General features: G+C 44.6%; 1 protein-coding gene across 1 annotated transcript in view; it reads left to right on the top strand.

Moving 5' to 3' along the window:
* The window catches only part of KCNH1 (potassium voltage-gated channel subfamily H member 1), a 368462-nt gene that overhangs the window by 141832 nt on the left and 210283 nt on the right, over positions 1–16347 (top strand). Inside the window, exon 8 of the mRNA XM_032317554.1 lies at positions 2276–2705. Within this exon, the coding sequence (XP_032173445.1) occupies positions 2276–2705 (430 nt within the window). The remainder of the gene's footprint in view (positions 1–2275; positions 2706–16347) is intronic.

Raw genomic sequence — 16347 nt, 5'->3', positions numbered from 1 at the left:
TGGACATCACTGCTATGAACGTGGCCCTTCTTTTCACTATATCTGTATCTTTGGGGTAAATACCTAGTAGTGCAGTTGCTGGGTCGTAGGGTAACTCTATTCTTAACATCTTGAGGAACCTCCATATTGTTTTCTAGAGTGGCTGCACCAACTCGCATTCCCACGAACAGTGTAAGAGGGTTCTCTTTTCTCCATATCCTCTCCAACATTTGTTGTTTCCTGCCTTGTTAATTTTTACCATTCTAACCGGTGTAAGGTGGTATCTCCTTGGGGTTTTGATTTGTATTTCCATGATGGCTAGTGATGATGAGCATTTTTTATGTGTCTGTTAGCCATTTATATGATCTGTAGTCTTTACTGACAAGGCTACGCTACATAGGGTCTGTGTGTTCGCATCTCGGGGAAGGCTAATAATGGCTACTCCACCAAATATTCCCTGAATTTTCAGTGGCTTATTTCAGAGGTTTTAGTGTTCATTCACATCATAATATGATTCACATTGATTGGTGAGGACAGGATGTTCCATCCACATAATCTTTCAGGGACCCAGGCTTCTTCCATGCTCTATGTCCCATCTTTAATACTTGGCCTCAGGATCTCACTAGACTCATTTGGAAGGCATACCAAGGGGAAGAGAAAGCACATTCACTTTTACCTGCCTTGGCTTAGAAATGACACACATTTCGTCTCATAGCCATTGCTGAGAAGGGTCTCAGAGACCCACCCAGATGGGAAGAGGCTGGGAGATATAGTTTAGCTGGGTACCCAGGAAGAGGAAACAGCCTTGGTGAGTCTCTCGCACAGGCTTGTCAGAAATCATGTACACATTTTCCTTCTGTCTGTAACATAACTGACCCTTGGGGATTCTTATTAAGGGAATGGGGGACAAGAGACATGGGCAGTGACCTGGAAGCTCTCCAGTGTTTGGAATAGTGTAAAGTGATTGATTCTAGTTGGTGAAGGGCATCATCCTGCCATTGGATTATTGCTGGGTGTGAAGGAGACTGAAGTTCTGGTGCCAAGAAGTATTTCTGTTTTTGTGCTTGTTTGCTTGTTAATTGACGTAAGAACAACTAATGGAAATCTCCCTTCCCTACACCTTGGAATCACTTTGGAATAGGAATTTTGTGGTTCTGAATGCTGACATCACTGACTTCTGTGATGTTAGCATTTCCTCTAGTCCACTTCCCTCATTATCTAGATGAGACAGGAATCAAATTGCCCCAACTTACATAGTAAGTTAGTGGTTTGCTTGGATCTCAAACCCTGTTTTCTAGATTTCTACTCTAATGTTCTTTTCTGTACCATTGTTGCCCTGGGAGGGTCTGCAGGATGGCCGGAGGCTTGACCAGCTGAAATCAGAAGCTTCCTTCTAGCTCTGAGATTCCTTGACTGATTATGTTTAATGTATGGTGTCTGATTGTATAATCCCTGGCTTGACAGGAGTGATGTAGCTTCAAAGAATTTACAACTTTCCTGAGAAAACAGAATCTTAGTTCTTTATTTTCTCAGCTGTTTCTTTAGTTCATTTTTATCTTTTTTTTAATGTGTTTGTTTTTAAATGTATGTATTTTTCTAACTATAAAAGTAATAATTTCAATTATAGAAATTAAATCTATTCAAGTGCAACAAAAATTTATACAAATATAACCAAAAAATTTCCTGTAATTCTGTAACTTGACAATGCAGTGATAACCACTATCGGTGTTTTACATTTCTCTCCATGTGTTTCTTAGCCATTTTTTGAACACATAATACTTGCGTATTATGTATAGTATAATTAGAATGAAATATTATACAATATGAAATAAATACCATACAACTCTTAAAATATTTCATATTACTTAGTATGAAATATTACATAACCCTTAAAATTGTTTTAAAATAGTAACAATATGAAACATGCTCACATATATTTGTATTCTTATCACAATAATTAGAATAAATTAGAAATAAAGTTCTAATTTTGTCTTTTTTGTTTTGTTATCTGCCTTTTAATGGAAGTAGAAAAAAGCAAACAGAAATATCCCTTTCATATATCTTGGAATAAAATTCTAATTGTATTGTACATAATTATACAAATATGTATGAGCATTTCTCAATATTGTGACTTATTTTAAAATATTTTTTTAAAGGCTTGCATAGCTTGCATCTTGCAGAAATGCGCATCTTGCAGAAATGCGCTACGCTGAAGCAAACAGCCCAGGTGGGGAGGAGGCAAGGGGTAGTAGAATTTTTGGTTCTTGGTCCTAATGCTCCACTCTTCTTCTCCCAGGGCATCAGCAGCTTGTTTAGCTCACTGAAGGTCGTTCGGCTGCTTCGTCTGGGGCGAGTGGCCCGTAAGCTGGACCACTACATTGAGTATGGAGCTGCCGTGCTGGTCTTGCTGGTGTGTGTGTTTGGGCTAGCTGCTCATTGGATGGCCTGCATTTGGTACAGCATCGGGGACTACGAGATCTTTGATGAAGACACCAAGACCATTCGCAACAACAGCTGGCTCTACCAACTGGCGATGGACATTGCCACCCCTTACCAGTTTAATGGGTCTGGCTCAGGGAAGTGGGAAGGTGGTCCCAGCAAGAATTCTGTCTATATCTCCTCATTGTATTTCACTATGACCAGCCTTACCAGCGTGGGCTTTGGCAACATTGCCCCATCCACAGACATTGAGAAGATCTTTGCAGTGGCCATCATGATGATTGGCTGTAAGTATGACAGTTGCTGGGGCTGGGTGGGGGATGGGCAGGAGGCATACTGTTTGGAGGTCTCTTCCATTGGCTGGAAATAGGGTAATAACTCCAGTGCTAGCAGGATCAGGATCAGGATCAGATCAATGTAGTAACTTAAAACAAGAAAGCCTTTTTTTTTAAGAAAAGATGAATTTATGGTTTCCCTGATAAAGCATTGCTGCAATGTGTTTACTGCAAAGAAATTTAGAAAATACAAAAGAGCATGAAGTGTAAAATGGAGACCAACTATAATTCTACCTATCAGAGATGACTATTATTACCTTGGGCCTCTCCCTTACAGATTACTTTCCACATAGACACAGGTTTTTATAAAGTTAGAATAAGATCATGTTATTTATACAACTTGGTAACCTACTTGCTCATAGAACAGTGAACTGTGAGTCTTTCTGTGTCAAATTGAACATAGCTCTAGACCTCCACAGCCCCATGTGGTACCAGAAAAAGCATGTATGAAAAAAATGTGAGCTATCTCATGAATTATCTTTTATACTGATTACATGATGAAAAAACAATATTTTTATAAAGTGGGTTAAGTAAGATATTATAATTAATTTCATGTTTTTTATTTTTTATATGTGGCTCCTAGGAATATTTTTATTGCATTTTTTATTTTTTCATGCATTTTAAGAAAAATTTAATTTAATTTAATGTTTTGGTGTGTGTTCCAAAATTCATTGTTTATGCACCACACCCAGTGCTCCATACAATACGTGCCCTCCTTAATAGCCACCACCAGGCTCACCCAACCCCCCACCCTCCTCCTCTCCAAAACCCTCAGTTTGTTTCTCAGAGTCCACAGTCTCTCATGGTTTGTCTCCCCCATTTTTGATGTCTATTTGATGATTAAGAAATTTCCCAAATCCAAAAAACAACCCCCCACCCCCAAAACCCACACAGGATAAAAAGGCTCCTATTCAGTTGAGAAGTAATGGGTTATTGAATTGACTTGACTGGACTGAAAAACAAAAACAACCTTAGTTCTTGAGGAAGGTGCTTAAATCTGTCACTTACCCATGGACCATTGTGTAGCTGTTGCTAATGGTGGGTCTGGGAACAGCCTTGGCCTAGAAACCATTGAGAAGTCTTTAGTGGAGGGAATCCTTGGGAGAAGTAGACCCTACTGGGCTGAGGAAAGTATATGCATTTGAATGGCCCAGACTCACTCTGAACCTGCCAAGTGCACCCTGTTGGTACTTCAACAACAAATGGCAACATGGGCGAGGACAGTCCTCCCATGAAGCCTCAAGTGTGGACAGGAGTCTGGTCACACATAATGAAGCTGGGCTCTGGTTACAGCAACCAGAGACTGTTCTGTTCTTTGTGCTCCCTCAGAGTGGAGTTGATAGCAATTGTTAAATTAACCAGGGAATTCCAAGATCAGGAAACCTAAGGTGTCAGTTTGCCTTACTTTGTCCAACCTCCCAGGGATCCAGCACCCCCTCTGCAAATGGGTTTTATGACCCCCCAGTTGTCCCACTGGCTGCTTGCCGCCTCCTTTTCTGTAACCAGCTCATCGTGTCTGATATGGGTCTTCATGTGAGCCCTCTCTGCGAGGCACAGAGCTTGGCTCTGAGTAGTCACTGCATGTGTCTAGCTGTAATTGATTTGTGGGAAGTGTGTGCTGATGGAGCTTTGGGATTTACTTCTTTTAAATGGGTCTTAATAGAGATGATTGCCTGTCCATGGGAAGCAGCATTAAGTATCTGTGGGTGGCTAATTGCTTTAGCTTAATTAGAACCTGAGGTGCTTTCTCATGTCGTGTAGAAGGATTTAAGACCTTCGCTCTTCTAGGACAATTTCAGCCTTAACAGCACTAGTTTTCTAGGTACTGCTTACAGCATTTTTGTGAGCCATGGGGCATGAGATAAGCAGCCGTATGTGCTGTGCTCTGAGCCCAATTTCTGTCTCTAAGAAGGGGAGAGGAGACATTTTGTTAATCTAAATACTTCATTAAATGCATTGCAGGAAACTTGCTGCAAGTGGTCATTTAGGAAGCGGGCCCCATGTCATGGGGTCTCCAAGGCTTTCAGATATGAGGTAAATTATTTGCAACTTTTTACTTGGAAGAAAAGAAGAAAAAGAATAGTTTTAGGTGGCAAATAATAAAGATAAGTGCAGGTGGCTGGGTGGCTCAGTCGGTTGAGTGTCTAACTCTTGATTTAGGCTCAAGTCGTGACTGCAGGGTCGTGGGATCGAGCCCCACGTCAGTGGGGTCTGCTTGTCCTTCTCCCCCTGCCTCATCCCCACTCATGCGTGCAAGTGCACATGCGCTCACTCTCGCTCTCAAATAAGTAAATACAATCTTAAAAAAAAAAAAGTTTGTTTTTCCAAAACCATTATTCTATGGAGAGCATGACTTACTGGGTATAATCTTCCAGGAAAACCTCAAATTATTATTATCACCTTTTTTATCTACCTTCTCAGATCTTTATGATATTTCCATTTCTTTTTTAAAAAGTGCAATAGTACACAGGCAGTCACCTCTGCATTATGCAACCAAGTGTGACGTTTAGGTAGACAAGCCTGCTGCACTGTAACCCCATTTCCCAAACACTCATTATGTGCCAGGTGCTGTGACAAGCGCTCCATACATGGATTCTGCTGCTCCGAACCACTCTGTGCTTAGGGCTTATTATCACCGGCTTGTAAGGAAATGGACCCAGTAAAGGTAACTTCCTTCCCAAGAACATAGGGCTGCTAAGCAGGAGAGACAGGCTTTGGACCCAGGCTCCTCTGAATTAGAAGCCAGGTCTTTCTGTGGAGCCTACCTGCGTTCATATGGTCTGAGAACACAGACGGCCAGCCTGAGGCCCTGACTCACCACCACCCTGAAAATTCTCTCTGTCCATTTTCACAAGTCAACAGTTCCTGCAGTAGAAAGTTTTGTATGCTTGTTGTTGTTGTTTTAATTTAAGAACAAGATTAGGATACAGGCTCAGGGCACCAGGTGCCTTGGAAATCAGCCATTTTTCATCAATCTGTCACTTACAGTTACAGCTGTTCCACTTTCCATGTGACATGTCTGACAAATGGTTGTGCTAACAACAAAGTTATTGCACTCTGTGTAATGTGGTGGCAATTATCCTCATAAACACACATTCTAAGCAACCTTTGTTCGGGACAACTGCTGTTGTCATACTGGGCTTATGGAGCTCTCTGCTATCCTGCATTGCCTGTGTGTACACATGCGCACAGATGTACCCTTACTGTGTGCTCACGGCGGTGGGGGGGGGCTGATGCCAGAACTGGGGTCTGGGGGAGTGGTGGGGCATGAACCACAGCCTGCCTTTGTGCCAAGGGGTCATGCTTCTCCCTAGCCAGTTACCCTAGCAGTCAGGCCCCAGGAATCCTCAAGGAGTACAGAGAGAACAAAAGCCAAGTGGGCTTTGTGAAGTAATGTATTTTGTGAATTTTCCTTCTTGGCATTGAGGTTTACATGTGTTGATAATAGTATTTCTTTTGGGGCAGCTTGGTGGCTGAGCCATTAAGCGTCTGCCTTCGGCTCAGGTCATGATCTAAGGGTCCTGGGATCAAGCCCCGCATCGTGCTCCCTGCTTGGCGGGAAGCCTGCTTCTCCCTCTCCCACTCCCCCTGCTTGTGTTCCTGCTCTTGCTATCTCTCTCTGTCAAACAAATAAATAAAGTATTTTAAAAAAATAGTATTTCTTAGAAATTGAAGAAGACACAAAAAGATGGAAGACCATTCCATGTTCTTGGATCGGAAGAATAAACATTGTTAAAATGTCTATACTGCCTAGAGCAATCTATACTTTTAATGCCATTCCGATAAAAATTCCACCGGTATTTTTCAAAGAGCTGGAGCAAATAATCCTAAAATTTGTATGGAATCAGAAGGACCCCGAATTGCTAAGGAAATGTTGAAAAACAAAAATAAAACTGGTGGCATCACATTACCTGATTTCAATCTTTACTAAAAAGCTGTGATCACCATGACAACATGGTACTGGCATAAAAACAGACACATAGACCAGTGGAACAGAGTAGAGAGCCCAGATATGGACCCTCAACTCTATGGTCAAATAATCTTTGACAAAAAAGGAAAAAATATACAGTGGAAAAAAGACAGTCTCTTCATTAAATGGTGCTGGGAAAACTGGACAGCTCTATGTAGAAGAATGAAACTCTACCATTCTCTTACACCGTACACAAAGATAAACTCAAAATGGATAAAAGACCTCAACGTTAGACAGGAATCCATCAGAATCCTAGAGAAGAACATAGGTAGTAACCTCTTCGATATCCGCCACAGCAACTTCTTTCAAGATATGTCTCCAAAGGCAAAGGAAACAAAATTGAAAATGAACTTTTGGCACTTCATCAAGATCAAAAGCTTCTAGCGCTTCCCTATGACCCTGCCATTGCACTACTGGGTATTTACCCCAAAGATACAGATGTAGTGAAAAGAAGGGCCATCTGTACCCCAATGTTTATAGCAGCAATGGCCATGGTCGCCAAATTGTGGAAAGAACCAAGATGCCCTTCAACGGACGAATGGATAAGGAAGATGTGGTCCATATACACTATGGAGTATTATGCCTCCATCAGAAAGGATGAATACCCAACTTTTGTAGCAACATGGACAGGACTGGAAGAGATGATGCTAAGTGAAATAAGTCAAGCAGAGAAAGTCAATTATCATATGATTTCATTTATTTGTGGAGCATAACAAATAACATGGAGGACAATGGGAGTTGGAGAGGAGAAGGGAGTTGAGGTAAATTGTAAGGGGAGGTGAACCATGAGAGACTATGGACTCTGAAAAACAACCTGAGGGTTTTGAAGGGGCAGGGGGTGGGAGGTTGGAGGAACCAGGTGGGGGGTATTGGGGAGGGCATGGATTGCATGGAGCACTGGCTGTGGTGAAAAACAATGAATACTGTTATGCTGAAAAGAAATTTAAAAAAACAGTATTTCTTGGCTATTCTACAGCAGTGTATTAAATAATATAGATTATCCAGACATCTTCTGTTGATTCTCATCTCTGTTCTCTGGCACCAAATATCTCCTTAACTTGGCTAGTTCCCCAGAGAATGCAGGAACACTATTCTCAAGCTTGTCCACCTTTCTCAGTTCTGGTAAAAAGTTGCAGGAGCACCTGGGAGGCTCAGTCCATGAAGCATCTGACTCTTGGTTTCAGCTCTGGTCAGGATCTCAGGGTCCTGAGATTGAGCCCCACATCAGGTCCCGACTTGGGGTGATGAGATGGAGCCCTGTGTCGGGTTCTATGCTCAGTGGGAAGTCTGCTTGAGATTCTCTCTCTCCTCCCCACTGCTCTTTCTCTCTTTCAAATAGATAAAAATCTTAAAAAAAAAAGAAAGTTGCAATAAGAAGAGGCTCAAACTATTGGCTAAAATGAGTTTTTCTGATTCCTTGTGGATATAGGTGACTATGATGTCCCATTTCTAGTCTGGCATCTTGACCCAGACTGGGGCGAGTCAGCCCGCACCCTGGTCTCTCTGCCTTCTTCAGGTGGGTCTTTGGTCTCCTGCAAGAGCTTGCCCTGAGGTGAGGTGAATGGACTACTTACATCTTTTTGCATGTCTCCTGTGTACTGACGGTGCTGAAAGGATCACAAGGTCGTCCTAGCCCTCTGGGTGACACCTGGGAGAGATGTCCTCCATTCAGCAGCACATACTGAGTGCCTGCCCAGCGGACCCCCAGCTGTGTGCCAAGGACACATGCGCTGTAGGTGGCACTCTCAGGGAGTCTGAGGTCTGAAGAAGATGGAGGCAGTGGGAGCAACAGAGACAGGTCCCATCACCCAGCAGCTGGTGACTGAGGCCTGGAGATGGAGCTGCCACTGTGGGCCAGACCTTGCCCAGGCCTCTGAGGGATCCCTCAAAGGAGGAAGGATTGTCCGTAGGAAAGAGTCTCTTTATCTGGAATGTCTCAGACTAGGGACACGACCGTGTCTTGGGGAGCTCTCCAGAGAGAATTTGATGGTGAGAAGACAGTTTCCATTTTCCTAATAAGGGCTTTTGCACTTTTCTGATTCTTTCCTCATAATGTCATTGCTGTCATCCTGTCATTATAATTAAGCCACATTCATTTCCTTTCCCCCTGATAATGGCAGGGGGTCTAGACATTGTGCTTCTACCCCACACCCTTTCCACCCCTCCACCCTTCTTTCACCCTCCCCCCCCACCCCCGCCCCGAACATCAGTCTCCTACCTCAGCACTGCACACCTGTCTCTTTGGATTCATTTCTCCCTTGCCAGTTCCCCCCACCTCAGCTCCTCAAAACCACAGCAGAATGTCAGTGCTGAAGGGACCCTGGAAATCTCCATTTGCCCCACAGTAGCCCTCCTTCTATTTCTTCTGCTGGGCCAGCTTTCCTCCTGGTCACTGTTTGAGTCAAGCTCCCCCTGAGCCCAGGAGATACCAGAGAGTAACTGGGCTCACGTCTGGTGGCTTCTGTATATCAGCTTCTCTCCTGGGGAAGGGACACTGGTGACCTGCACACCGGGACATTTGACCCCACTGCCTCACCCACATGCAGTAGGCTTTGTGGCTTCCTTTCAGATGAAACTGTTATTTGCAAGCAAATAGGGACTTTCCCTGCCTCCTTTGTTATCTTTCTCAAACATTTCTTGTTTCTTTCCATTTCACCTTTGTTGAATATACTTTTTTGCATTCTATACCAATATTGTGGTTTTTCAAAAATGAGATGGCACACATCTCCCAGGAGGCTGTAAATATACTCTTGGGAGACTTCAAACACATAGTAGACTCTCAATAAATATTTATGGATTTGTTGATTCTGAGCAGTCGAGGAGACTCCAGAGTTTTGGAAGTAGTCTTTAGTCCCATTGGCAAAGCTTTATAAGTTAGGATATGGGTTCTGCTGCTGGACAGAGACAGAGAGTAATAGTAGCATCAACAAGGGATATGTTTCCTACAAGGTTAGGGGTGGTCTGGCGGCTCAGCTGTCATCGGAGACCCAGGTGACTCTGGTGTCTTCAGCACGTGACTTCATATCAGGATCCCATATGGCTGTTCTGGCTTCAGCCCTATTTTTGTTTTCTGGAAAGTAGAAAGAACGGGAAGGGAACGACTAGGAAGTTGTACCATATTATCTGTTTCATATCTCATTGGCTGGAACTTGATAAGCTGGCCACATCTAGCTGCAAAGGAGGTTGGGAAATGTAGTCTTTATTCTAGGTAGGCATGGGCTCAGGTGGCCTCAGCTTTCCTCCATTTCCTCGCCTCCCTTCTGTTGATACCAGCAAACATTATAGACATCCCCTGTTGGAGCTTCATCCCTGAACTTCTGGTTGAAAGACTTTGGTTCAAGTCCTGGGTCAGCTCTGTGCTTTGGGTTATACCCTCGAATTCCTGCAGGTTAGGGGTACGAGGCTCTCCTTACATCTCACTTAGTCTTGTGAGAATTAAACGAGATCATGATGTAGCATAGCTCTTTGAAAGAGTTGAAAATTTTACATTCAGATGTTGTGATTTTGCTGTTGTTAGTCACAGTGATTATTTCTTGTTATTCTCAGTGAATTTTTTCCTTTCCTGTTCTTAGGGGAAAAAAATCATTCCTTCCTTCTCAGGAGCTGTTTAGTTTTGTCTTTGGTTTATGTTTATGTAGGAAATAGGGCACTGTCCAGAATGCTATGGGAGAAGGAGCCAGTATTTTCTCATTTTTTTCTTAAGAGGTTTTTTCTTAGCTGGTAAATCTGGTTATTTTTTTCCTCTAGAAACTGATTTAAAAAAAATCTGCTTGCTACTGTGCAGTTCACATGGGTATCCCCATCCCTGAAACAACCTCCAGCTAGTTTCTGTCTTCTCCATCTCTGTCTGCCCCCCACCTCCAGAAAACTCTCTCTGGATACTCCCTCCTGATTTGCAACCCATAGCTGTCTTCACACTCCCTAAGGCTAGTGGACTCTGCTTGGGGTTTATTCACTTGCACATAGACTTCACACTGCTCTTTAAATATTCTTGTGACTTCCTAGTTATCGTTCTTGTCTTGTGTATATTTTGTTACTTCCTCTGAAACTCTCGGCTTCTGGAAGGCAGGGCCAGTGTGTCTCCCTTGCCTTCCTCTTTTCCTTTGTGCCTGGGTGTGTGCTTTGACTATGGGAAAGAACATGAGCTTTGGAGCTGGGCCGTTCTGGTTTTCAGACCCACCTCTACTCTTGATTAGTGCTTTCTCCTTTGGGAGGTTACTCAGCAGACAAGGGAGGCCCTACGCCCTGCGGGGCCAAGTTTGGAGATGGGAAAATGAAATGCCCTGTCTCTAGCCAAGTACTTCTCACATGAGTTGTTCAAACAGTGGTAGTTCTCTCCCTGGCACCTGCCTTGGTCCCTCTCTTCCTATACATCTCTTGGGCTCACTGAGCAGTGATATTTCTCAACCATTTATTGGTCCTTCAGGTGTGCTCTACTTTGAGAGAATTGGAACTTGCCTAGAGGATCAGGTGCATTGCACTGTTTAAGTACAGGTCACCAAAATACATGTATATGGATGTAAGTTTCTTTTGCTATAAAGCTTCTTTAAAAAAAAATGGTCCTGACTTCAGAACAAATTAGAGGAACCTCTTTTAAAAAAGAGAAAATGATTTTGTGTGGTTGGAAGGCCTCCTAGGCATCATTGCCCAGACCAGACTGGCAGGATCTTCACTGTACAGGAAATAGTATCATGAGCAGTGAAAGTGCCCTCTGGAGGAGGAGAGAAGGGGCTAGAAACACTGGTGCACTGAGCACCCAAAGTGAGCCTGGTTTCATGCTGGGAGCTGTCTCTTACCCAATAACTTCAAACAAGGATTTATTATCCTTGTTTTGCAGCTGAGAATACTTAGGTTCAGAGACATGAAGTAACGAGATCACAGGTTAAGAGGAGGCTGAACTGAATTTTGAACCCAGTTTTATCTAACAGCAAAGTTTCACTTTGTTTTGTTGGTTCTGTTGCTGATTATTTTGGAATATGGGAGCAGAAAATGTTCTCTTTGGTGTGTGTGGTGTTGGGAGGCAGGGAAAAGAGCTGGGGAGGGAGGGGGTGTGGAAAGATTGCAGAGAGGAGGTGCTGTTCTTGGAATCCTTCTCTGTTATTTTGAATTTTAATTATAGTGACACAATATCTGATTACGTGTGTTGTGGGAAGATATTACCCTTGTTCATAGCTGGATTACTGTACTGAGGAGAAGAATTTACAGCAAAAGTCTTAGATGCTAGGGAGCTCTTCCAGGGGGAAACCAACTGGATGAAGGGTATTGTTTCAGACCTTAGAGATGCCCACGTCATTTGCGAAATTTCTTCCTTTTTGAAAATACGATTTTCTTCCAAGTGGAAATGATCATGTGGAGCTGTTGCTATAATTCTTTTTTTTAAGAGAAGGAGAGAAAGAGGGTAGGGGAGGGAGAGGAAAGGAGAGAGAGAGGGAGAAGGAGAGAGAGAATCCCAAGCAGGCTCCACACTCAGCCTGGAGCTTGACACGGGGCTCAATCCCACAACCCTGAGATCATGACCTGAGCCTAAATCAAGAGTCAGATGTTTAACCGACTGAGCCACCCAGGCACTCCTGTTATCAAGTCTTCTGCTTCTGTTTTGCTTTTGTGTCTCTCTTACCTTTCTTTGCAACCTTCCTGTTCCATGGGATCGATCTTCCCCATATTTTATTTTTTTTTATTAAAGATTTTTATTTATTTATTTGACAGAGATCACAAGTAGAGAGGCAGGCAGAGAGAGAGGGGAAGCAGGCTCCCCACCGAGCAGAGAGCCCTATGCAGGGCTCGATCCCAGGATGCTGAGATCATGACCTGAGCTGAAGGAAGAGGCTTAACCCACTGAGCCACCCAGGCACCCCAATCCCCATATTTTAGATAAGGAAGTTGTGGAGTCACTTGCTGTAGGTCTTACAGCCAGTTAGAAGCAGAGCTGAGCTCCAGCCCAGATCAGTGCCCTCTGCTCAGTGTTTTCCCTTCTTCCATATCAGCATGCCAGCTGCTGGTATCCTAGCCACAGGTCTTGGTTCTGGCAGCGGGGCCCTTGATGGGACATCCTCAAAGCTTGATGAGAAGAAGTGAAGGTGGGGAAGGAATGGGTAAGGCTTCCATTTTGCTCGAAGCAAAGGAACTTGATTCATCAAGCTTCACACCTCTTTGTTGCTTTTTATCAAGCCTTTACTGGGGCTCTCAGCCTCTGGGCTTATGACTCCAGACGGATAGAGGGAAATCATGCAGAGGAGAACATCATTTTCCAGAGGAGGAAAGCCCACCAGGGAACTATGAGAAAACAAGTGTCAGAGTCACTTGTCAATTCCCTGGAACCCCAGTCAATCGGCAGTTTAGTGGATGTTCATGTAACAGACAATTTTCAAGCATCTGCCATGTGCCAGACACTGTGTAAGTCCTGTTGATGGAGCAGGGGTAAGCCTGCTACACACTGTGCTCTCATGTTGCTTGTGGTCTGCTGGGGGAGCTGGGACTTGTGGAGTGAGGTGAGCTCTGCTAAGGGAAGGGTAGCTTGTTACGGGAATAGTGGCAGAGGCCTTTCACCCAGCCGGGGTCAAGGAGGATAACAAGGCAGTCACACCCCATTTATCTGGGCGGAGCCCTGGGAAGACATCATCCATTCCTGAGTTTGCCTATAATCTTGCTTGGAAAATACAAAGTAGGAAAGACTTTGCAGCAGGAAAGACCATGGGAAGCTGGAAAGTAGTGCAGTAGTCCCCCATCCCCACCCCTCCACCTCGCTGTCTGTGGAAGACACCTTCCAAGACCCCCAGTAGATGCCTTCAACTGCAGATGGTACCAAACCCTATGTGTACTAGTTTTGCCTGTGCAAACCTATGCTAAAACTTCATTTCTAAATTAGGCGCAGTAAAGATTGACAACAACTAATAATAAAATAGAACCATTGGGGAGTCTGGGTGGCCCAGTCAGTTAAGCAGCTGCCTTTGGTTCAGGTCATGATCCCAGGGCCCCGGGATGGAGTCTGGCGTCAGGCTCCCTGCTCAATGGGGAGTCTGCTTCTTCCTCTCTTTCTCCCCCAGATTGTGCTCTCTCTTTCTCTCTTCCTTGTTCTCTTTCCTCAAATAAACATATAAAATCTCTTAAATTTTTTTTTAAAAAAACAGAACAATTATATCAATATCTTGTACTAAAAGTTAAGTGAAGGTGGTCTCTCTATCTTTCAAAATATCTTACTGTGCTGTGCTCACATCACAATTTCTTGGGATGACAGGAGGTGGTAAAATGCCCGTGTAATGAAATGAGGTGAGGGGAATGATGTGACCTAGTGTTAGGCTACTGTTGACCTTCTGACAACAGAGAAAGGATCCTCAGCTTCCAGGCTGTGACTGACCATGGGTCACTGGAGCCACGGGTCAGGAGGGGTGGGATTATGGCCACAGTCCATGTTTGGGGAATAGCAATCCAGCCAGTTTCTGTGTCCAGACTTCTGGAAGGACAGTGATCTTTTTTTGTAAAGTGGAGATGAGAGTGTCATTAAAGAAGAGAAATTTTACTGGCCAGTGAATAAGGGGTAGGATCTGCAGGGCTTACAGAGATGCTAGGTAAAAACTGTACTAACAGTGAGCTACCCAACATGCACTGTGTATAGAACCCTTCATACATGCACTTCTTGGGCTTTCCTGGCACTCTGTGTCATAGGTGTTTTTATCCTAGATTTACAGGTGAGGAGGCTGGAGCATAGAGCAGTCAGTTATATTCCCCTGGCTCAACCTCTTAGGACTGGTGGTGTCAGAATTCAAACCCAGATCTCTGGCCCCCAAGTTCATTGTCCCTCCACCATCTGTGCTACCTTCTCAGTCACTGGCAGCGGTAAGAAGGGCCCTGAGGACACCCAGTGACATAGCCTAGAGCAGAAGGCTACCAAAAAAACAGCCAGCATCCCTTCCTGCCAAACACTCATCCAAGAGGGGCTGAGTGCCTGCTCTGTGCCTCCTGGCCCATCAGCATCTCCGTTTCCCTCCTGCAGTGGGCTTGTGCTTAGGGACCACCTCCAGCCAGCCGTTACGTGCCAAAAGCCTGGGATGGTGACAAATTGCAGTGAGGCTAATTGACCGCATTTCTTGACCACCCAGATTTCAATCTTTCAGTCTACCCTTTAGAAAAATCATTGCCATACAGACTTTATTTTTTTACTTGGAGGACATCCTCTGTGATTTCTGGATTAAATGGCAGCTGGTGAAGCTAAACATGCCACAGCCATGATTCTGGCCAGCTTGTTCCCATCCAAGCCTGTCCCCTTTTCCTGGACAGCCCCCTTTTCAGTCAACACTCCTCAGAAAGGAGACTAACTCCAAAATGAGGCTGGTTTCTGAGGGCCGTCTCCATGGCTGACGAAACCAGTTAAGCCACACGTGCAACTGACATTGGATCAGGAGGATGGTTTTTTTTTTTTTTTAAAGATTTTATTTATTTATTTGACAGAGATCACAGTAGACAGAGAGGCAGGCAGAGAGAGAGAGAGAGGGGAAGCAGGCTCCTTGCTGAGCAGAGAGCCCGATGCGGGACTCGATCCCAGGACCCTGAGATCCTGACCTGAGCCGAAGGCAACGGCTTAACCCACTGAGCCACCCAGGCGCCCCAGGAGGATGGTTTTTAATTTCTAAAGTTATCATATTGTAGACTGTCCATGGGAGCAGGAGAGATAAGTGTGGGCACGAATCCTGGCTCCATTACTTAATAGTCGAGTGAACAAGCTACTTAATTCCCAAGGCTGTGTCTTCATCTGTAGCATACCAATGCAGTGACATCCACGAAAGTGAGAATTCTCCCCTTTCAGAGCCCTCCGTTCTGCCTGGTGCCAAGCCCGGGGCCCCAGATGGCCTGTCGGTTGATGTTGATGCCATTCTTACAGCACACTTGGTCTGCGCCATTGGTTCAGCAGCTTGGCAGGGGACTTGGATGGGCATTGGCTGGGGCGTAGAGGCTGGAGGAGGTGTGCAAAGGTGGTGACAGAATAGGGCCAGCACAGTGCTCTGCCTACAGAAGAGCTTGATAGGGTTTGCTGGTGGAACTAAATATCAAGGAGACAATTTGCTAGTGAGGCTGCCACAGACGAGATGCTGTCAGGGCCAGCTCTGCCAGTTGTCAGCAGTGACTTTGTAAGACTCAGAAATGTTTCCATTTTCACTTTTCCCCATTGTGGTCCTCGATGTGTATGAGATCAAGAATAATTTTAGCTCTCATCAGCGAGAGGTCTGGCTCTGAATCATAGCTACATGGTGATAAAAACCCACTGTTGCCACAAGAAAGCTTGGCAGAGAGAGGGGTCTTGGTGCAAAGAGCAAAATGACAGAGCTGAAAAAGAAAATCAAATAGATGAGAAATCACCAGTGAGTTCTGCAGAGCTGCAGGTTACTTGTAGGGCTAACCCTGTTCAGAAGGGCCGCTTTGTTCCTCCCTGGGCATGAGAAGAGGAGTTGGGCTGGTCTGGAGCGGGGGTGATGACAAAGCCAGAGCCAGGGGAGAACTCTGTCTTCCTGATCGTAACCCCAGATCTGAGGGCCAGGTCTCCCTCTTAGCGCTTCCTGGGTTAGGTATGAGGGAAGCAGAATGCACCCCTTGGAATAACAAGAGTAAAATCTGAAGGGTCCTTACAAAGCA

The sequence above is a fragment of the Mustela erminea genome, chromosome 17, assembly GCF_009829155.1.
Source record: "Mustela erminea isolate mMusErm1 chromosome 17, mMusErm1.Pri, whole genome shotgun sequence".
Lineage (NCBI taxonomy): Eukaryota > Metazoa > Chordata > Mammalia > Carnivora > Mustelidae > Mustela > Mustela erminea.
This window is presented reverse-complemented; position numbering and strand designations above follow the sequence as displayed.